Below are 21,777 nucleotides of genomic sequence, written 5' to 3'. Positions count from 1 at the left end.
TCACTTTAGTTGTCTTGTTTGTGGAGGTTTTTTGACCTGTAGCTTTAGTGCTTTTTTTCTTTTCTTCTGAAGCTGTTTCGGACAAATGGCAATAAATGAAATCTTTTTGTTTTGCTTGTGGATTTTCTAAACTATTTGGGGACCAATCTAGGCCCTATCTGTCAGAAAAGCTCTGCAGATTGCGGTCTTTTACATCTGATCTTTTATTTCTTCTCTTGATCAGCCTCTCCCTGATGCTCTGCAGGAATCTGTCATCTGCTTTCTGGTGGAGGGTAAATACTGCTTGCAGGACAAAATGGGCAGGGAGGGCAGTATTGGTGACAGATGCTGCAGCACTGTATCTTGAGTTCCCCATAGGTATCTTGGGGTCTGGCAGCTGTATTTAATGTTGAAGCTGCCTGGCTTGTCTGAGAGCAGTTGCAGAGAAGCACACCTAATGTGAGGGCTCCAAGAGTTTTTGCAGCAAGACAGCCAAGAGCTAGGGATGTTGAGCTGCTTTTTTTTGTCCGAGGAGCTATGGTTTGTCGTCTTCCTTGTTCCTTGAAGTCTGTAGGGCTGTAAAAGAGTTCTCCTGTTCAACACTGAAAAGCAGTAGGTGGCATGAATATGCTTTCTCTGTGGGTTGTTGCCTTGTTAGATTCACCCAGGTTTCCAATAGCTTATATTACACAGAGATTTGGGGCGAGAACTCAGTTTCTCTAATTAATTCCTTTGCTTTCACCTCAAGCTGGATAGGAAACCCTACCCTTGCACCCTATACAGCTTTTGTTGTCAACCATGTTCTCCAGGTGGGCAAAGATAGCTGGCTATCCGCGCCTCTTCATAAAAGGGTAATTAAAGAAGCGTATCTAGAATTGGGTGTAAGAACACCTAACACAGAGATGGAGGTGTCCCAGATACTCTGGTGTTGCTACTCACCTGCAGCGTGAACAGCTGAACTCTGCATGCAGGCTGCAGCGTGCCAGGCTTGCTGCTGTGTCAGGAGACCCCTGAACCACAGCACGGCTAATCCACAAAGTAGATAATGAAGCTAGAAATACCTGAGAGTCAAGTGTGGCAGTAAACAGCTTTAAAATAGAACAGGCTGGGTTGAGCTTCAGCGCAGTTTTTGTGCTTTGTTGGGCAATGTTTGCTAGAGTGAGATGATAAAGATGTGCAACCCTTCTGTGGAGCAACATCAAGGAGTGGTATTGCAAAGTTAAGTCAGATCACTTTTTAAGCATCTTTCATCTTCCTTTGCATTATCCATCTGCTCTGGCTCCTTCTTCAATCAAAAAAACGTAAAAAACAGACCCTTGAATAATGGGCAATACAACTGGCTGCAAATAACCTAAAGTCTTTTTTTTTTTTTTTTTTCCCTTTTTGCGTTGATTCTGATTAAGCACAGAGTAAGAGAAACTCCTGATTTTGGCACATTAGCTGATGGAATAAGTGCTTCTTTGTTCCACCTTCTCCATTGATCTTGCAGTATGCCATTACAAGCTTGTTGTCTTAGCTTGAAAATGGAAAAAGGCCTGTTAATCAACCTCAGTGACAGGAATATCCAGAAACAGTACAATCACAGCAGTGATTGTGATTGCCTAACATAATGCATAAGTAGAAGCAAAACATCTCTCTGACTGCTGCATTTGAGAAAGAGCATTTAAGTGAATTCTTCTATTATCTATTTTCAGTCAAGTGCATCTATATGATTAAATGTGAAGGTGGGACTTAAACTTTCCATGAAGATTCGAAGAATCCTGGCTCTGACTTTGCCTCTAATATTTCAGTGCAGGAACAGTGTTGCTCAGTTTCGGCTGACCTCTTTACTGCCAGCTCTACTGGACTTGTAGAATGAGAAATGTCCCTTCCAGTGTCTCGGCAGGAAATGACAAGCATCATATAGACATGCTATGCCTTCACATATGACTTTTTAAAAAGTACTAAGCCTACGCTTCTGCTATTTCACCCCCCCCCCCCAACTTTTAAATGCTTTCCTCACCTGACCTGATGCCAAACTTGCCTACTGTGGCACTGGTTTGGGAAGAGGCCCAAGGGGAAATGTGTCTGTTCTGCAGGGCGCTGGGTTTTGGCTCTGGTGTAGGTCCTGAGGAGAGGTGTGGAGGACCTGTGTGGGGTGGTGTTCACCCACCTCTACAAGAGACTGATGTTCAGGTGAAAAACTGCGGGCAGGATTGTACAAGGTGCAAGCACTTGTTGCTACTGGAAAGGGAGGGAACGGTTTGTGTACAACAGAAGGAAACTAAGTCGCAGTACACAAGAGCGTAAGATGACAGATTTTGCTTTCAGATTTTTTCTTAATTTGTCCTTTATCCTTCTTCACAGGAACTTGAGATGCAAGCTCGGGCACACGGACTGTCCCTTGTTCCGTCTACAGGCCTTTGCTCCCCTGATATGGTCAACAGGGTCATCAAACAAGAACCTGTGCTGGACAACTGCAACCAAGACATCATGCCGCACCACACAGACCTGTCTTGCACTACCACCCTCGATCTCACTGACGGTACCATCACCTTCAGTGACAACCTCGGAAATGTGACTGAACCGACTGGCACTTACAGCGTTCCTGCAAAAATGGGATCCAAACTGGAAGATATCTTGATGGACGATACCCTCTCCCCTGTCGGAGTAACTGACCCGCTACTTTCCTCTGTGTCCCCTGGAGCATCGAAGACGAGTAGCAGGCGGAGCAGCGTGAGCATGGAGGACACCGATCATGCTTGTTAGCATATACTTGGCACACCTTTCATAAACTGCTTTGTTTCTTGATCAGTAGATTAAATAATTTACCTTTTGTAGAATTTTTTGATTTTTTTTCCTTGTGCTTCATCAGTAGCCCAGTGTGTGTGCGTGTGTGTATATATTATATATATAGGATTTTTTTTAGAATTTTTGTGAAGAAACTTGTATATTCTATTTTAAAACTACCAATGCCTCCAAAATATTGTACAGCATATGTACAGTATCTGTGAACTGGATTCACCAAGAACTTTGAACTGGTCAAATCTACTCAAAGCAATAGAATTACAAATGAAGAGTCTGTTTCTACTGGGGGGGAGGGGGGGAATCGTAGAATTGTAAATGCAACCTATTTACTTGGAAACAAAATGTAAAGTTCAAGAATGTAAAGAAACCAAAAAAAAAAAAGTCCAATTTGTAATTGTATTAATTGAATAGTGCTGCCTTAAAGATACAGTGTCCCTCAAACGTTGGTCTTTACATGACAAGTGTTTAGGGAAAAATACCCACCCTACTCCACTCAGAATACAAACAAAAAAAAAAGTGTTAAGACATCCTGATTGTGTTGATTGTGATATAAAATGCTGTTGCTGAAAATTGCAGGGAGATGCAAGTCTCTTTCTCAGAGTGCTGTTTAATTTTACTCTGAGCTGATTTGGGTTTTCCTTTTGATCATGGTTCGAGTTTTTCTCTTAGATTTTTATTTTGTTTTGAAACACGCATTGATGGCTTGCCAACAGTAAACCAAGCAGGAGCACTGTAAGTTGGTATACACTCTTTGGACAAAAAAAATTGATACATCAGCTGGGCACATTATGTTGTACATATCTAATTGGCTTTATTTTTTTTAAATTGCATTGTACAGTTTATTTTGATTTGCATGGATTCCTTAGTTATCCTCAACTTTTTGTTTTAAATATATTTGTATTTCATTTGTAAGATTTTTGCCTCTTAATATTGCAACAATTTTTTGACATTTTTAAAACTCATTGGAAGTTTTCTGCGTTCTTTGTAAACACTTGAAAGGAAGCTTTTATGCAGGGTTCTGTGTTTTAAGAGAGATTTTGAGAATATTTTGTATATTACAGTCTCACTTTGAAAATGTTTTTAAACACATTTAAGGTAGAGTACAAATTTAGATTAGGTAATAAAACAACTCTGTAGAGAAACTGAACTTACATATTTATTTTTAGTGATACAGAAAAAAGTAGTAATATGCTTGGAAACATAACTATGTAGTTAATATACCCGTTATAGTAATTTTGTGTTTTATTTCAGCACTGGGGCTGACATAAGAAAAAAACAAACAAACAAAAAAAAAAGAGTAAATTACTGTATCTGCAAATAACTGTTACTTGATAACAATGTTATTATTTTTTAACATGCAACAATGTTGTAAAAGTAGTTCGGTGCATTATCTACTCAAGTGTAGTCCTATGCAATAACGGTAGTTATACTTGTATTATATCAAGCCTAGGTGTTTTACAGAGGTGACATGTGGTGTTACGAGCTAGACGGATTGAATGGATTTCTCAATAGCAGCCTACAGCTGACTCGCAAGCGGCAGGCAAGCGTATCTCGTTCAGAATGAAGTGCCTTAAACTCTAGTTGTAGTCTTCCTCGACTAGCACTGACTGAAGTGTGGCATAGGAGAGAGCTTTAGGGTGGTGTTTCATAGGATGTTGAAGTGTAGCATGGTGCCTACGTATAGAAAACAAGAGCTTCCCATTCTCCTTTGTGCTACACTGGAAATTACATAGGATAAGTGAAACGGTTAGTGACTTGAGTGCCAGTTTGGCAGGCTTCATAAGGAAACCTTGGTCGCAGCAGTTAGTGTTCAGAAATCAAATGTGAATTGGGTAGCGATGGGGCAGCTGGGGACAACGTCGGGAGTTCCCATAGCCCGTGGCGTGGCTCGCTGAGCTTTCACCCAAACGTTTCCCCGTGGAAGGGTTCTTGAAGCGTCCCCTGCCCGGCCCCGCTCCTCCCGGCGCTGGTGGCGAGGGGCACGGGGCTCGGCGGGGACGCGACTTGCTGTTACGGTACTCGGGGGTCTGCCTTCGTGTCGCTCTTTTCCGTGGCTGTGGCTGGCTGCGTCCGGCTGTCTCTGTTTCTGCTTGAGCAGCGAGCTGTGTGTTAGTATTGATGCAACCACCAGGTTGTGGCTTTTTTTTTTTTTTTTTTTTTATTATTTTTTGAAGGAGGAGCTGGAGTTAGATTATAATGATGCCTCTCCCCCCCCACCCCAGACAGCTTTTGGGAATGTGTCTTTCCTAGGGTAGTGAAGCTCTGGCCCAGGGCAGGACCCGGGAGCCTGCAGGATGCGCTGCGGCCGTCGCGGCCCCCCGGCAGGGAAATTCTCTGCAAGGCAGCTGTGCCGTAGTTAGCTCCGAGTCGGGTATGCGGGTACAGGCTTCTGGTGCTGCCATTTGGTAATGGTGACAGGTAAAGAAAATCAGGGCTGTAAAATGCTTGTAGCTGTAACACAGGGTTGCGTTACCCTTCCCCGTTAAAATGGGACAGCTCTGCAGAATTGTGCAGAATCAGGGCGTGCTCGCTTGAGTGTAGTAACTGAAAACCACTGAATATATTAAATAAGGGTTTGGGTTGATGCCCATGATGGGCATTCAGAAATTGAAGTCTGGACTGTGGTATATAAATATTTTTCAAGCTTAGATGAAACCACTGGTACTCACTGACAGCCATGACTTGATTTTTGGCTACATGCTGTGTGGAGACGAGTTAGGATTCAAGGAGAATCGTTACATCAAGAGCTGGATTTCTTGATAAAAGTCGCTGCGGCCCCAGCAGCTGTGTTGCGTGTTCCCCGTACGTTGTGTTGCTCTGGGGTAACGTACGACTCGGCTGTGCCCTGCTCGCTCTTCACCCCGTGTTCCCTTAGGCTACAGCCCTCCTCTGAGTTTGCCCACCCTTGGAATGGAAGCACGTTGACACTGCGGTGGGGACATCTCTAGGAGACGTGGAGCTCCAGGCGGGTGCTAACTGGAGATGTCTTTTGCCCATTTGAGCGTTGTGAACGTGTGGCCGTGACATTTTACAGGGGGAACGATGGCAGAGGACAGAGAGAGCAATTACAGGCAGGGTTTGGCATGAACTAGGTGGAGCGAGGTGGACAGAAGTCGTTGCCCAGTCTGATGAGGGTGTCTTCTGTGACATTGGGCCGTCGGTGGCTTTCCTGAGCGGGTGGATGGGGTACCTACCAGTTCTCACTTTGCCAAAGCCATGCAACAAGCAGGAACGTGCAGAGTACCATGAAGTTCTTCCTTACTGCTTTTGGCCTCTAAAGCAATATTTAACTCTTACAACCTGTAAAAGCAAAAAGAAGGTACATAAGGAAAGCACAAAGCACAAAATAATGCACTTACATTTATGTTGTTTGACATAAAATGCACTGGGGGGGAAGCTGATGTTGATAATAGTATAAATACCTATATTTCTTGAAAAAGTGACATTAATTACTGCCTCTTGCTATGATGCTTGGTACTGTAATGTTGATATTCATCTGCTGTTGACTGCAGCAATAATTTGTGTATGGTCCATAGCACTGTAAATTATGGATCAATATTAATGTATCCAATGAAATAATTTGAACTGTTGTTCTTGATAGATGGATTAAAGCATTTGGTTTTTCACATACGTCTGTGTAAGCCACTCGTTTTCCATGTAAGTGAATCTTGTTTTTCCATGCATTTGAAGTCCCAGCAGTGCTCCTGTGTTTGTGACTTGGCGGTGGATGTGTCCGTGTTCCTGAGCTGGTGTCGGTCAGCAGCCCCGGTGGTACCGCAGCTGTCTGGTTGTGTCCGTATTGCGGTAGCACGGGGGGAGACGGAGCTACAGATCAGGCCCCTCTTGGGCTTTGCAAATACACACCGAAGCGGATAGACCCCAAACTTACGGTCCAGCGTAAGGAACAAAACAGGTGGATGTGGAAAAATGTCATTGCCTCTCTCCCCTCCCGTGGGCTCTTGCCTTTCGCCTCCCTCCCTTCTCAAAGGGGTGTCTCCCAAAACCACCCCCGGCTGCGTTGCCCTTCGCCTCCCACCAGATGCCCTGTGTCAGGCATGGCCTCGGTGAGCCCTACACCTCTTCGCCACGCTGTCCCTCCTTCAGGGTCACCTACCCCCAGCAGTCCTACGCAGAAGCATCTCACCACCTTCTCCGGCTGACCCGAGCACGGAGAGATCCCCGTCCTCTCTCTGCTCACCCGCTGGGTCGCTCCTCTGAACCCCCCGCTCACCTCATGTGCAGACATCTGCTCCTGGACCCTGCTGGGAGCTGCAACCGGTGCTGGTTAGGTCTCGTTTTGTCTTCCCATCTTCGTCGTTTCTCCCTGTCTCTCTGTTGCTTTCATCCCTTCTGGTGTTGTTCTTCGACGGGCTGTCGCTTACTGTGCTCACAGCGTGGAGTCCTCGCCGTCTCTGTGGACGTTGCTGCAGCAGCAGTGGTGGCTAATGCCTATTCTCTCATGGGTTTTAAGCCCAGAAAACAACCAACAGAAGTCTTGAATTTGGCCTGTCTTGAAAATCTGAAACCTATTAGTAGAAAATACTTAATTCAGTTGCAATTAAAAGTGACTAGCTGTCCTGCATCACTCAGTTTAAAAACCAACCAACCAAAAAATGCTGGGCGAAGCTAGGACTACAGTAGAAATGCCCCTGCTCCTTCTTTGTAGAAGATACTTGAGTTAAAGCTTGTTTCCAGCAGGCTTTGTAATGCTATTTCTTAAAAAATGCAGCACAGTGTTAGAATGTGGCATTGTAGTACTGCGATTGGAAATGTTTTTATGAGCAGCCTAGGATATAGTTTCTGATTTAAGTTTGAGATTTTAGATGTATTTTGGCTTTCCTTTTGGTGGTCAGTTGTGCCAGCGCTGTTTTGGGAGCGCATTTCGTGTTGTCGGTGGGAGCAGCTCTGGGTTTTGGCTGGGTTGCAGAACGCGGGAGGAGCGGGAAGAAAACCCGTCGCGGGGAGAACGGCTCTAAGTAGTTGCTCGGTGCGTGTCAGCAAAGAGCTGGCAGCAGATGTGGTTAGAAGCCTTTTAGTTCCTTTGGACAAGCCTGAAAAATTCTGTGCGGGGTAAGAAAGCGAATGTTAAGGCCGCCAACACCCGGTGGGGTCTGGTTTGCTGGAAAGCCCCGTGGCCGGGCTGTGGGCTGCGTGGTGCAGCGGCACGGCAGGATCCTGCCCCCGTGTCACCGCGTCGCGCTTTCCTTCCGAGGAGATGCAGCCTGGGAGCTGAGCCGCTCTCGGTGCGGGGAAGGAGACGGTGATTGCGTTGCTTCTGCAGGTTTGGCAGCTGCTGCTCCTTTTGCTCTCCCATCTGGGGGTAGTCCCGGCACTGGATGGTGGTCATACTCTGTTTCTGCAGCTCCTTTGAGATCCGCTTGCTTAAAATTGGAGGGACGTGGCTTGAAAAAGCGTCCCTGACTTATTAAAATCAGTAAGACTTAACAGGATGCTTGCTCGCAGGTTAAATGCATGTGCACCGACCATCGCCGTTGCCTTTGCCTGTGATCCGAAGTGCATCCTTACTTCAAACTGCTCCGTTTTTAACCAAGTTTTTGAGAGTGACTCCCTTAATGGGCATGTGTCGAGGCTCGTGTCTCCACCGCAGCCTGAAGCTGCGATTTCTTCCTTTCGATGACTTTCTCACCTAGACTGCAAAAGAGCGAGAAGCCGCCTGTGGAACTCCGGCAGTGCTGAACACGGACAGACGCTCTCGTTCGCGATTCCCTGGAGAGAAGGCAGCTCCCAGCCCTTCGTGCTGCTGCTCTCTTACCCCATCCCTGTGCTTCCCAGGGCTGGGGTCGCTGGGGCTGAGGCACCGTTGTGCTCCGTGATCGCAGAACGAAACGACGGTTCCTGTGACAGACCTCTACGTTAATGCTGTCCAAGAGCTGCGCGAGGCAACGAGGAGGCTGCTACGGTCAGTAGGACGAGCCAGGGCATGCAAAGCATCTAAATATTGATTGCTCCTTTAATGTATTTATAAAAATCACCAACGGGGTCGATGTACACGGTTGCATATTGTGGATCCCGTCTCGAAGGAGCTATGGGAGAAATCCCGAATGCCCGATGCGTCTGCTGCGGGCAGGGAGCTGAACTGGGAGTCTGGGGTGGCAGTGGGACACCGGCAGAGGCTTTGGGAGTCAGCGGTTTCCTCGCCATGGCCATCGGTAGGTAAAGCAGCTGCAATTATTTGGGAGGGAGAGCAGGCGCCTGGCTCCAGCGGGAAACCCGGCGTCGGAGCGCGGCGCTCGTCCCGCGGGAGCAGGGGTGCGGGATGCGCTCTGCGTTCCGAGCGGGATTTGGCAGATGGGACACACAGCTCTGGGGGCTCTGGTCTGGCTCAAATGCTTTGCCGGCTTTTTCGCCGTTCAGCAGTGCCTCTCCAGAGCTCCCCGCTCCCGCCGGCTTTCCTCCTTTCTGCCTTTGATAGCAGCAAGAGTTAGACGTTAATTAAAAAAAGCGGGGAACAGCACGCTCTTGCGGGGCTGCGTCCTTTCCTGGCCGGCTTCAAAGCTGTAACGAGGGAGAACTATGATTTAATACTGTCGTTTGCAAGTCGTTTTCCCTGAACACAGCGTGGAATTTGTACCAGCGGTAACGGCTCCGGGCAGACAAGCGCGGAACAGTTGAGCACGTGTTGCGTTGTACCAGGAATCGGGCAGTTGCTGCGATGTTCAGCGCTGTTTGTTTAGCCGCTTTAAATACATTTAGTCAAAATCTTTTAGTGCCTTCGAGATCTCTGGCCTGATTCTCATTTTGCATTGGCTACATTGAATGCTACTATTGAGTGGACATGATTAATAACTGCTTAGATACTCCTTTATTAAAAAACATCAGAGCTCATAATCTTTCTCTTTTTTTTTTCCTTTTTTTTTTTTTTCCCCTGCTGAAAAGCAGTTTCTAGAGCAGGTTGTTGCAAAAGAAATTGCTTTTCTTTTGCAGAAGTTCATTTTTTGAAAAAAATTCAGAACGTGTAAAGAGTAAAATAATTTCTTGTTCTCTGACCACTAAAGTAATTTTGTTCAAACAAATCCATGAAGAACTTGTGCTGCGGAGAATCCAGCTGGGTCCCGTACGGCTTTCCACTTTTCTCTTTGGAGTAATACGTCATTGAAGGTAATAAGAAAATAAGCAGAGATTTTAGGTCTAATGATAACAGTTCCATTTGAAAAAGCAGGAATTAAATCAAAGCTGAATAAATGGAAAAGAATTAAATTCATGCTAGACATTAAAAAAAATGCACTGCAAACAATGAGGCGTATTTTAAAAAGTCGCTGTTTTATTAATAATACTTTCCACCTCCTTTCCTTGATCTTTCGATGACAAGCCAGGCAGAGGCACTCTTTATCAGACACTGAAGCAATTTAGCTGCTGTCATATGCCTTTCTTGATATACACGTATTAGTCACACAGCCGTTTTATGTTCTTTAGCATATTTTAGTATATAATTAAAAATGTGGCTGTCTGCTACTAAGCAACCAAGCATGTCAGGGGTTGATTGTATTCTGTCACCCACAGCAGAAGGGAGGGTAAAAAATAATAATCATGTGTTCACTTTTCAGTCTTAATTGTGCTCCAGCTCCTTTGATATGTTGTTACACACACATGCCGGCTCCTGAAGATGGAGGCAAAGCCAACGTGTGGGAACGTCTGGCAGGTGACCCACAGCCACATCACTGTCACCGACAGCACGTCAGTCCTAGATGCTGGGCTTTTTAACGTGTACGTGTGGTTCTGTGACTTTCCTGGGTTCAGTTTAGCTGGACCCTGCTAAGCCGCTGCTTGGCTTTCCATGGGGCTGGAGTGCGAAATGACTTTGGGCTCCTGAGAGTCTCTCCCGGGACATTTAAAATAAGCAGCTCCAGCTGACGTTTGTCTCGTCCCTCCTCCGTGTAGGTAGATGGGAGCAGCACTGCTGCGCTGAAGGACACCCGGGCAGCCGATAACCCCGCGCTCCGTTCAGTTCTAGATCATCTGATGTGAACAACGACCCATCCAGCTCCCGGGGAGGAGGGAAACCGCTCGCGAGCGGACCCGGGTGATCCCTGTAAACTCTGGGAGAGGAGCACCAGAGCTCCAGGGCTCCAGTCCCAGATCATCTCCGAGAGGTGGCCGGCACCAGATGGGGCAGAGACAACCCGCACCTTCCCTCCCAGAGGCTCTCAGCACGTTGTCCCTCAGCACCGCTGTCCTTGGGGCTCCCTCACGCTCCTAAAAACCTCGGGTCCTCGTCTAGCCTCGTGTTGCACCCTCCTTTTCTGTTCTAGCGAACGGCTGACGGTGCAGGTAGCTGCCCTGCGAGCGGGAGCGATGCTTTCCCCGCTCGGTGGCTGCTCTCGGGAACCGGCTGAATGACCCGATGTTTGACATAGGATAAAGGACAAAATTTCATTGATGTCCTCAGCCACAGGCTTATTTAACTCAGGGCGTTAGGGGATTATTTCTATGGGAAACCGTGGCTCTGAGGATCTGCTTTTATGCTGTTTGCTGGGAGAGGTCTGCTTGGTAAGGTGGTACCGTCTGTGTCAAACGCCGGCCTGAAGCTAGAGAAATGCATGGCTCTGGGGAAGCATCGAGGAATTCTTTTTGTGTAATTTTAGGCACATCTTCTCTGGGCTCAAGAGGAAAAGGGAATTTATTATATCAGGTCTATTCCTCACTCCTCCAGTGTCCTTCTGTCTATCGAGCACGTGCAAATGTACACATGCACGCACTGGGCGCAGCAATGGAATCATTATTTTAAAAGTTTTCCGGTTTTAATAGCTTTTATTACTTCAGCAAACAGAAGACAGCACATCAGCACAAACTGGTATGACATAAGAAAAAAAAAATGCCGTAAATAATTCAAAGGCTGTTTGTTGATTGTGATTCCTTTGATTCAACCTCCAGGTGGAAGGATGACATTGCCTTTACGTTTTCCACTGTCAGCATCTGATCTGTAATCTGGCCTGAGTCTGCGAGGATCCTGAGACATGACACTGAGGCTGCTTGAAAATGATAAACTCTCTTGGTGTCCCCTGATTTCTCTTGGTTTTCCCCCAGCTCACCTTATCTACCCAGAAAGCACCGCGATGGGGAAGGAGCCCCAGCCAGCCAGGTACGAGGAGACCCGTGGCAGACACTCCGTGAGGATGCCGGGGGGTTCTGGGGTACAGCTTGGAGCTCAACTTTGTTCACGGGCAACACTGACTCAAATCATATCGTATTTGTCACACCGGTGGCTTGCAGGGGTTACGCAGTGAAACCACCGCTATACGTTTTGGCAGCAAGGTGAGCCTCCCAGCATGTCCTTGGTATCTAAGAGTCCCAAGACATAGGATTCCCACGCTATCAAGATACAGGTCCTGTTGTGCTTCACAGCAGCGATATCTGCTGATCTGCAGCTATGTGCAGGTGCCTGTAATCAAAGCGTGTCATTCCCTTACACTGGGAGCAAAGGCTGGCAGCTAAGTTTCTTTTTTTGCTAGTTTGAATGAGCTGAGAAAACCAGAAGATCACAGAATGCCAAAATCAGTGAAGGAGATATCCCACTTCAAAGATTTTATATAGCACAGAGATTTTGTGTGGTGCCGTCAAGATGCCCCACTTCTTTTACATGGTCTAAGAGCCAGATACACCTACTGACTTGAGGGGTCCAGCAACAAGCAATGGTGGGACAGCACTGTGCAAGGCCATGGCAGCCCCCAGGTTGGATTAACCAAAAGAATGAATAAATGCCACTCGCTTCCCCCAAAGGAGACAGCTTGTTATGAACTACACTATGGGCACGCGGTGGTTTCGCTTCTGAGTGATCAATTCTTGAGCGCTACACGGGTCTAATCAATTCCCTTTCAAATAGAGCAATTGAAAGAGGTGAATTAGGTCGGATGCCAATATTCTTCTTGTTCCATGCACCTCTGGCGTGTACGGCGTTTCACAGGTGCCGCTGTATTTATCTTGTTTAAAATCCAGTCCTGCCTACAAACTTACGATGTTGAACAACTCTACGCGTGGGGCAGGACCGTCAGCCCGGGCTCGCAGCTCTCAGAGGGCAGCGGGCTCTTCTTCCAGCACCGTCTTGCAGTCCCTGACCCACAGCTTGTACGCTCTTTCCAAGGTTTCTTCGCTAGTGTCGTTGAATATCTCTGTAAAATAAGACTTGTAGTTAATTGGACATCCAGAGAAGCCTCTCCTGCTTGCATACACTAACTCACTAGGGGGGAGAGTAACTCCTCCAAACAGTTGATGAGAGTCTGTTTTCTTGTGAGTGTGTAGAGACTGAGCGTCATGGAAATAGTCTGGATGGATACCAATGCAAGAGATCACAACCTGGTCCCATGCATTGCTTCTATGGCAGGGGTCGGGTTTTTTAAAAAAAATCTCGTAAGAGTGTTTCACCCCAGATTTTGAACAGATACTACTTAGTTTTCAGGTATTAGTTCTAGGCACAGTAATACATGAAATTCCTTTTGCCAAGGATTATTTAACAAATATTTTCAAGTATAACACAGGCGTTGTTTTTCCCTTACGACATTTCTGTTTTGTCTGCCAGAGCGCTGCATTTAGACGGTTGGTTTGCAAACCCAATTTGCAAAGTGAATTGGTCAATCATAATGCAATTAGCCCTCAGTCCTTAACCGAGTTCTGGTGTTTACACACAAGAGCAGGACTCTGTGTCTCGCTGGGCTTACTGAGACGTTAAGAAAAGCCCAATTAAACCCAGAAACGTACAACTGCCGAACCACAGAGCGCGTTTCCCAGCGTGTCAGTGGACGTGATGCCCGCTGCCCCCCCTCGCCGCCGTACCGGCTACACCGAGGCCGGTGGGGAGCGGCATCCGCGGCTGTCCCCCGCTGTGTTTCAGACGCTCCATCAGCGCTCTCTTGATGAGGGGCCAGCTGCAGCCGCCGTGCCAGACCGGCAGCTCCAGGCCCCTCATGCACTGGATGATCTGCTCCTTCTCCTCGGCGGTGATGAGCCCCCGCGCGTGGGCGACGTACGTCATGAACGCCATGTCGATGTTCACGGCTTCGCCGTGCATCAGCGACGGCAAAACCCTCTGAAACGGAGCAAAGGTGGGTGGGGGAAAAGGTTTGGGGTGGCAAACAGTAAATAATTGGAAATTATTTCGAAATTTTTCAAAAAGTACTCGTGAAAATTGTCATTTGACTCAAATCAGTAGAAGTACAGATTTGCTGGATATTAGCTTCTTGTGATTTATGGGTTACAGAGGATGATCTCTTTTACGGGTGATTAATTGCATGTAAAATCTCCCATAGGGATCCAGGATCTAATTCTTCTCCCATTCAAATTACTGATGAAGAGCACCATGGGATGGAGAGAAGAACTCTGAATTTTGCATAAGGTCTAGTTCCCCTCCCTTATTCCCCAGTGGCAATTTCTCCTCAGTAATACAGGCTGTGGTTTCCATGCCTCTGCGCTGTTGTAGCTCATGTTGGTGATTTCTAATGGCTTCGCTGAAATCTGGTTATCTTTGTGCTTTGGTAAATGCCCGGTAAGAAGCAATAACTGGTCTGTGGTCTGAATAGGAGACACGGGTGGAGTTGTGGGGGAAACGGGGCAGGGAAAGGGGTCTCTTTATCCAACAGGACCAGGCTGGGTGTGTTGGGTGATCTGAGATAATGTGCAAATCTGGAATTTAGCTCAGCTCCTTTTGCATAAAGCTTTCATGCTGCTGATTGAAAACTTTTTTTTTTTTTTTTTTTTTTTTAACAGATGTTGAAATATAAAGCCTGTCACTTACCATTTCCAGCTCTGGGCTTATAAGGTGACCAAAGTCAACCAGTCTGTCCAGGTCATCCTCCCAGAGGTTGGGAGCCAGCTCTTCCAACATGGTTTCAATCGCAATCCTGGTAGTCTGCAGTGCAGCATCCCCATGGCTGGCAGAACCACTGTAGGACTGGAACTTGGTGTCCAGCAGGTATTTCCCATGGCTCTTGAGCAGGTCAAACAGCCCTTTGTGTTTCATGAGTGCCATCTAGGGTAGAACAGAAGAGGTGATTAAAGATAATTATGTGATTCTTGTATGGGCTGTCGAAAACTTGAGTGTTTCAATAGACTAGACTATAATATCATGTTATACACTAGCAAAGAAATACCTACATACTTGGTGCACAGGCAAGTTCTACCTCTGCAACATGCAAAAGTTATTTCTGTAGACACAGTTCTTGTTTAGTGTGTATATGGGACTGTAGGAGTAGGCAGGGTACACCGGTCTGGTGGATATTCAGGGCTTTAGGAAATGTGACTTGGTGGCATTACATGTGTTGTCAGCTATGGTAAGTGAAGACGTATGAAAAGGCAGTGTGGAAATGTCCAGTGAGGCTCTGGTAAAATGGCAGAGATGATGGGAGCACTGGTGGGCAACTTCCCTTGCTACTGGACAGCCCTGACCGTGCTGTGAGCTTGCTACATGCTCCAGTAGCCCAGCAGATGGTTTGGAATGAGCTTTGGCTATTTGTGTGCCTGGCAGGAAACTCGAGACTGTCTCAGCTGGATGGTGGCCATCCCAGGACAGGGACTGGATGGTGGACATCCCCGGGATAACTCTCATCTAATCCTTGGGCAAGGGAAGGTGGGAAAGCACTGCAGTATGGGCAATATGAAGGTTCAGAAGCGGTTTCATTGTTAGAAGTATGTAATTTTTCACCCTCTGACTCGGGCATTAACGCCTCCTGCAGTGGGGAACGGTGACCTGCAGATTTCCCGGTGCCTGCCAGAAACCTCCAGATATCCTGGGGATTTCCCACTATGCAAGCACTGAAAAATGCTCCTGATGAGCTCATCTCTAATACACTTTAACAGCTTGAACTCTGCTTTATCAAAAGTTTTCAAAGCTCTTCAGGCATAAAACCATTTACTGTGCGCTTCCCAGGTAATTTTAGAAGTAGAATTTGTCTCGCAGGAGATTAATTGACCACACTCAACATACCCCGCGAGGTCAGTGCAAATGATCTTGCAGATTATTAATGCCCAGTATAATGAACCTCAAATTCTCTGCCAGCAGTTCATTTTAGACTGCTATGGATCAGCCTCAACAGGAAGATGCTTTCTTCCCTGGTTGTGCTGTGTCTATGTCTAGCCTTCAGTTTTGGAGTTTAGTCCGCAGCGTTAGCACCAGGCACTGCGTTGAAGGGATATGTTCTAACAAGTTTAGCAGCTGTAAAAGTATGTATAGGTTCAATGAGAGTTAAAAGTCCCCGTGCAGCCTTGATGGCCCACCCTTGTTTGTATAGGGCGGTTTGTACAATGCCATGGATGCTGATGGACAGCTTACCAGCATTGCAGCCTTTCAATACATAAAGGGAACTTATAAGAAAGATGGAGACAGACTTTTTAGTAAGGCCTGTTGCAATAGGACAAGGGGTAATCGTTTAAACTTTTAAAAGAGGGTAGATTCAGACTAGATATAAGGCAGACATTTTTTACGATGAGGGTGGTGAAACTCTGGCCCACGTTGCCCAGAGAGGTGGTAGATGCCCCATCCCTGGAAACATTCAAGGTCAGGTTGGACAGGGCTCCGAGCAACCTGGTCGAGTTGAAGATGTCCCTGCTCATTGCATGGGGTTGGACTAGATGGCCTTTAAATGTCCTTTCCAACCCAAACTATTCTATGATTCTATGATTTCAGTGATGAAAACAGCAGGTGCAAAAGTTCATACCTTTAAAATTTCACCAAGGCCGTTGGAGATGTGTCGCCGAGGAATGCTCTGAATGAAGGATCTATCCAGAAAACTAGCTACCGGGGGGGTGTAGCCCCCGAGCTTGTTCTTACACTGCAGGAAATTTACCCCGTTCTTCGCCCCCACGCTGGCGTCAACGTAAGAGAGGAGGGTTGTTGGGACCCGAATGTAAGGGGTACGTCTTCTATAGAGCGACGCAGCTAGTCCTACGATGTCCAGGCAGACGCCTCCTCCGATGGCGATGATGGGCTCCGTTCGCCTGTCAATGCTGAAGTTCTGGACTTCTTGCAAGATGTTCAAGACCAGGTCCATGGATTTCGTTTCTTCAGTGGTAGGCAGGGCGAGGATTTTGTGCTGAACATTATTCTCTTCAAAGTATTCTCTGACTTTGGAGCCATAAAGTTCATCAACAACTTCATCTATGACGATAAAGCGCCTTAGCTTCCTTTTGCCACTAGTGGCTAGCTCTAGTTGCTGGGGGTCAGTTATGTGACCCCAGAGCAGAGTAGTGTTAGAAGGATCCAGAATATTGTACGTTTCTACCACTTTGTAGCAAAAATAGATGGGAGCTTCGATTGTCCAGGATATCCCACCTTCGGAGACGCATTCACCTCTGGCAAGGATCAGAAAACACAGTTTGAAATAATTTTATTCCTCTTTTGTACTTTGCATGTCTGAACTAGTTTAAGGATGTAGCTTGGGGGTGGGGAACGTGGTGTCTCCTGCCCGTGCAGTGCAAAAGCGTGGGGCTGCATCTCCCGGGTGTCAGGGCTCAATTGCTTTGGCACCAGAGAAACCCTCCTACATCTTACAGAACAGTCAAGTGGCTGAACTTTTACATGGTAATGATAAAACAGAGCAAGAAGGGCTGGAGAAGCAAATAATTTTCCTTCTAATTCATTCATTTGTCAATAAAACAGCAGAGAAACCCAGACCAATCATCCCAGCTTCCCAAAAGGGAGTGGGGAAGAGATTGCCAACGTTTTCCGAAGTATTTATGAAGGAAACATCCTCTGCCTAGTACATCTGGGTGATGTGATTGGATTTATTCCTGTCTATCTGCACACAGCCACACACATACACACATCCCCCCATACAAAATAATGGCTCTACAGTTCTCCATTTGAACAGTGGATCTCATCAAAGAGTGGATCTCTTTACCTCAAAACAGGTATGATAGAAATAGGAAGTGCTCTCAGGTAATTAAAATGAAAAAGTAATTATCTGAGAGTTGGCAAAGGTTTCCGTAGTGGAGTTTGAAAGGGCAAATAGAAGCCTACAAAACTGGCATGTAGTATTTATATAAACCAGGGAAGAATGCAGCCCTGCAATCCAGTTATTACTTCTCCTGTTGGGAAGGGGGAGCCAGGTGAAAAACAAGTGGCTTTTTTAGTTTGTTGGGAATCAGGAAAGGGTTTGTTTTTTTTTAAAGACAGAACAAAACTGAAAAAATGTTTTTTATATAAGACGTGTTCTTGAGCTGCAGTTGGGTAAAAATTGAAGGTTTCCACGAACCTTTGTTTTGTTTTTGAATGAGCAGATGGCTCATTGGATAATCAGATGTCCATACATGCCCAATTTCTTTCCACATGCCTGAGCTTTCTCTTATTGGTCTAAATAGATGCTTCTCTGCTTTCTTTACCAAATTACCTCTAAATCTGGCCCTAACTTTTTTAAGTATTACGTAAGGATTTATATCTTCCAGAAAACTTCTGCTGTGCTTTTAAAATGCAGTATTACAAAAAAGTGACCATGTACATTTTAATGCATCAAGTATGTACCTTATGGCTCTACTTTATGTGCTTGTGCATCCACCTCTGGCATGTGACCCTTCTAAGAGACAGGATGGTTTTGAATGTTAGTTGGCGGAATCAGCTTTTGAGTGCTGGATGGCACCACTAGCACCCGTAGCAGCCCCTCTGCTGTACAAAACCAGTAGTGAATTTGAGGCTGAACACACCCTTGTTAAAGCATACGTCAACTGGGGATTTTTCTGGGTGTGCTCTGGGCCCTGGGTTCATCCTGCTGTTGACTGAGGTCCAGCAGACTGCCTTTGGATCTGCTAAAGTCCTGTCCTACCTGCTGCAGCTCTGCCTGAGCAATGGTTGCGTGCAGCCGCTGCCGGCGCTGGTGAAGATCCCTCTGACCTGACCGAGACAAGGGTTAGACTTGTGACGTTAAAACCTGAGTACGACAAATACTAGGAAACTTCTGATGTGCAAAATGTAGCCGTGTTAAGGAAGACCTGCATCGCAAATGGGGCTCCATGTGCTCATGAAAAGAAGTATCCTGTAATTAAAGGATAATTAACTGGAAAGATGTAATATCAGCAAAGAGCTGTATGTATCCCTGGGGGAAATTTATCTCCCTCCTCTCTCTGAAGCAGCATCCGGTGGCTTCTACAGTTTGAGAGATGTGTTATGGGTTTTGCTCCTGTCAGTGACCTACTGTATTTATTTTTTCCATCTAGGCATTTAATTTATCTGCAACCACCTCTATAAATGCATCCTTCTCTCATGCCTGTGCCTGAGCTTTTGCTTACAAAGATTTCATGTACGTACAGGGAAAAAAAAAAAAGCCCAAGTGCAGCATTCGGAAGTCCCTGAGTAAGTTTTTCAGAAGTTTAAAGAAACTTCCCATCTACAAAAATTGAGGCTATTGATAAAATTCCCTCTGTAACTTAGCCAAATCACTCCAAGGAGAACAGCAAATACCTGTGCTGCCATCCTGCACACATTTGAAGCCCGCTTTTGCAGGGTTGTACACGTAATGGTGGGTTTAAGCCGCAACGGCACACAAGATGGTTTTTCCAACCAAGATGCATCCCGCCAGGCAGACCGCGCAGTTTGGCTAGCCAGAGCCATCCAGCGCAGTCGCCAACGACCAACGTGGGCTCCTATACTTACATTTTTGCTTCGGAGAGAGTTATCTTGTCCTCGCAGTCAGAAGGGGCTTCTCCTTTCTTGACCCGGCACCACGTGCTCTTGACCCGCACCAGCTGGAAGTCCGTCTGCCGGGGCTCCTGGGGCACGGTGGCCGGGGCCGCTGGTGCAAGGGTCTCTTCTGACACTGGCATGCTTCCAGAAGGGAAAATCTCCCTGTTCAGAGATCTCCCGTAACTGGGTGCCTTTGAGGTGCCTTTTTAAAGGCTCCAGGTGACCAGGCGTTGGAAGGGCAGGTCTTCGCTCCACGGGGGAGACCAATTACAAAACTAAGATTACCTAATGTGGGATGCACGCTAGGGGCGGTAGGAGCATTTGAAGACACGTGCAAGTACCAGGATGGGGTTGTGTAATCGGCTAGTTTTATAATTCTTAAGAAGTACATACATACAATAGGAGTGCATAGATTAACTTCCAACATGATGCCCTACGGCAAATTTAAAGTTATGAAAGGCAATTTGTGTGATCTTCCACGACATTCAGGAACCTCCTTTGCTGTGCGGAGCCTCTGATCTGGCTGCGGCTCTAACCCGCTCTTACGGGGTGAGACGTAAATCAAAAACAGGCATAAAAGCAGAGGCTGAAAAAATGGTTCTTCAAGAGCCCATTGGACAAGACCACTTCTTTGCATTGAAGGCTTAATTGCAGCCAAACTCACTTAGGAACCTACATTTATCTCAGGAGCATGGGGATGGGATCGATACCAGCTGGTCAAATCTCTTTTGAGCTCACATTCCTGAGATTCTCTTGCATTGAGGAATGATTTTTTGTTGTTGTTTTTCGCTTTTCTGGTGGGTTAAAAAGCATAATCAGAGAGCATTTATCTCCTGAAGGGCCGTTTGGCGGATGAGCTGAGTTTTGACTCGTTTGCCCAGCTGTCTGTGGGACTCTGAGATGCTGAGGTTTCCCTGCAGTGGAGTCATTTCAGGATCAGCAGTGTGGTCCAGGCAATGGTATCTGAGCCTTGATGACCCTGCTTTTTGGGTCCCGAGCTTTCCTGCGATTGTCACCTATTTGTCTTCTTAAGACTATGCCAGATCCCCCCTCCGTGTACTCGGGGAGACTCCATCTCCCTACCCAAAGGCATGTTGATCCTGTGGGGTGGGCTCAGCCAGAGGGATGAATTCCCCTTCTCTAGGAAGCGATGGCGTGGTGGGGGCTCGTGGGGGGCCAGCACCCTGCTCCCCCATGACCGGGGGATGCACAATTCACCTTTCCATCTGATCTTCCAGCTGGGGCTTTCAGAGGGTCGCGGGCTCAGCTTGCCAAACGTTCCCTTGGCGTACAGCTCTGTGTGCTGAGCCCAGGGGAAGATCTTCCTTTGATTTCACCAGCAGTGCCTGAAGGTACAAACCCATCTTTGCAACCTTCTTGGCGGTGTTTCTGAGAGCTGTCCTTGTTCAGAAGCAAAGATCAAGAAAATAAAAAACAGGCATAAAAGCAGAGGCTGAAAAAATGGTTCTTCAAGAGCCCATCGGACAAGACCACTTCTTTGCATTGAAGGCTTAATTGCAGCCAAACTCACTTAGAAACCTACATTTATCTCAAAATTAATTTTGGGGAAAAAGCTACAAGAATAAACTCTAAAGCCATGTAGCCCTGCTCCAGGAAGGGTAATAACTCCTAACATCTAGTTCTCACTGCTGGCTTCATCTCCAGATGGCAAAGCACTTTGCAAAGAGGACAGACTGTTATCCCCATTTTACAGAAGAGGAAAACAGAGTCACTAGAAGAGAAGCAACTTGCCAAAAGTCACCTCCAAAGCTAGCAGAGGGTGAATTAGATGGCATACTAAAGCTCTTAGCCTGTTTACTAAATACTCGTCTGAAATTTTAACTCCCAATCCAAACACAATTTGGATTGCTTTCCACAGGGACTGCAGGTCTAATGCAGCTTGTTGTTTACTAAATCATAAGATGGAATAATCTTAGGTATTCAAGGAGGTCTGTCCTCTTCATCTTATTTATTTGTTTTGATTAATAGCAATGCACTGAGCATTGAGACTTATTTTATTTGCTTTTCTTTTACTCTTTTGTCCTGTGCATTTACTTATTTTCCATTTATACTTCCCTGTTCTATTCTGGGGAACATTCTATTCTATTGAAATGTCTTCTGTTTCATTTTAGAAGTTGACAAATTGACTTTCCAAAGTCCGTCTGCTTGCCATAGCCAATGACTGCCATGCCCTTGTACCATCCATCCTGCAGAGGGGCTGCCAAGAACCTTACAGCGAAGACGGGCTCCCCACAGCCTCTGCACCTCCTCTGCCCAGCCCCGGCTCTCTCGGCACGCTTTGCAGGTACGTTGGGTCGGTCCTTGACTGAACAAGCCTAGGTGATACATCACAGAGGTGAAAGATGCTGTTCTGGTTATGGGGTAGTCCT

General features: G+C 46.5%; 2 protein-coding genes across 13 annotated transcripts in view; one reads left to right on the top strand and one right to left on the bottom strand.

The window, feature by feature from the left end:
* The window catches only part of MITF (melanocyte inducing transcription factor), a 112,828-nt gene extending 106,432 nt beyond the window's left edge, over positions 1 to 6,396 (top strand). For all 12 annotated transcript variants that reach the window (XM_075053293.1, XM_075053292.1, XM_075053296.1 and 9 more), the window contains one exon: positions 2,326 to 6,396. In XM_075053293.1, the coding sequence (XP_074909394.1) occupies positions 2,326 to 2,727 (402 nt within the window). In that variant the 3' untranslated portion in view covers positions 2,728 to 6,396. The remainder of the gene's footprint in view (positions 1 to 2,325) is intronic.
* Positions 6,397 to 12,792: 6,396 nt separating this feature from the next.
* Positions 12,793 to 19,609, bottom strand: LOC142042896 (2-epi-5-epi-valiolone synthase-like). Its single transcript, XM_075053468.1, has 5 exons — positions 19,358 to 19,609; positions 16,431 to 17,064; positions 14,513 to 14,746; positions 13,555 to 13,807; positions 12,793 to 12,893 (listed from the first exon to the last, which is right to left on the bottom strand). The coding sequence occupies exons 1-5, from the start codon at positions 19,525 to 19,527 to the stop codon at positions 12,793 to 12,795; spliced, it is 1,392 nt and encodes a 463-aa protein (XP_074909569.1). The 5' UTR covers positions 19,528 to 19,609.
* Positions 19,610 to 21,777: the final 2,168 nt, after the last annotated feature.

This window comes from Buteo buteo, chromosome 21, assembly GCF_964188355.1.
Source record: "Buteo buteo chromosome 21, bButBut1.hap1.1, whole genome shotgun sequence".
Lineage (NCBI taxonomy): Eukaryota > Metazoa > Chordata > Aves > Accipitriformes > Accipitridae > Buteo > Buteo buteo.
The sequence above is the reverse complement of the archived record's forward strand: the minus strand, read 5'-3'. Positions and strand labels throughout refer to the sequence as shown.

What these genes read in the sequence shown, in the direction of transcription:
- LOC142042896 (XM_075053468.1), bottom strand. Translation starts at nt 19,527, where the DNA reads ATGCCAGTGTCAGAAGAGACCCTTGCACCAGCGGCCCCGGCCACCGTG. An exon ending in GCCTTGGTGAAATTTTAAAG is followed by an intron (nt 14,747 to 16,430) that starts GTATGAACTTTT and finishes GTTCTACCCTAG; the next exon opens with ATGGCACTCATGAAACACAA. An exon ending in TAAGCCCAGAGCTGGAAATG is followed by an intron (nt 13,808 to 14,512) that starts GTAAGTGACAGG and finishes GCTCCGTTTCAG; the next exon opens with AGGGTTTTGCCGTCGCTGAT.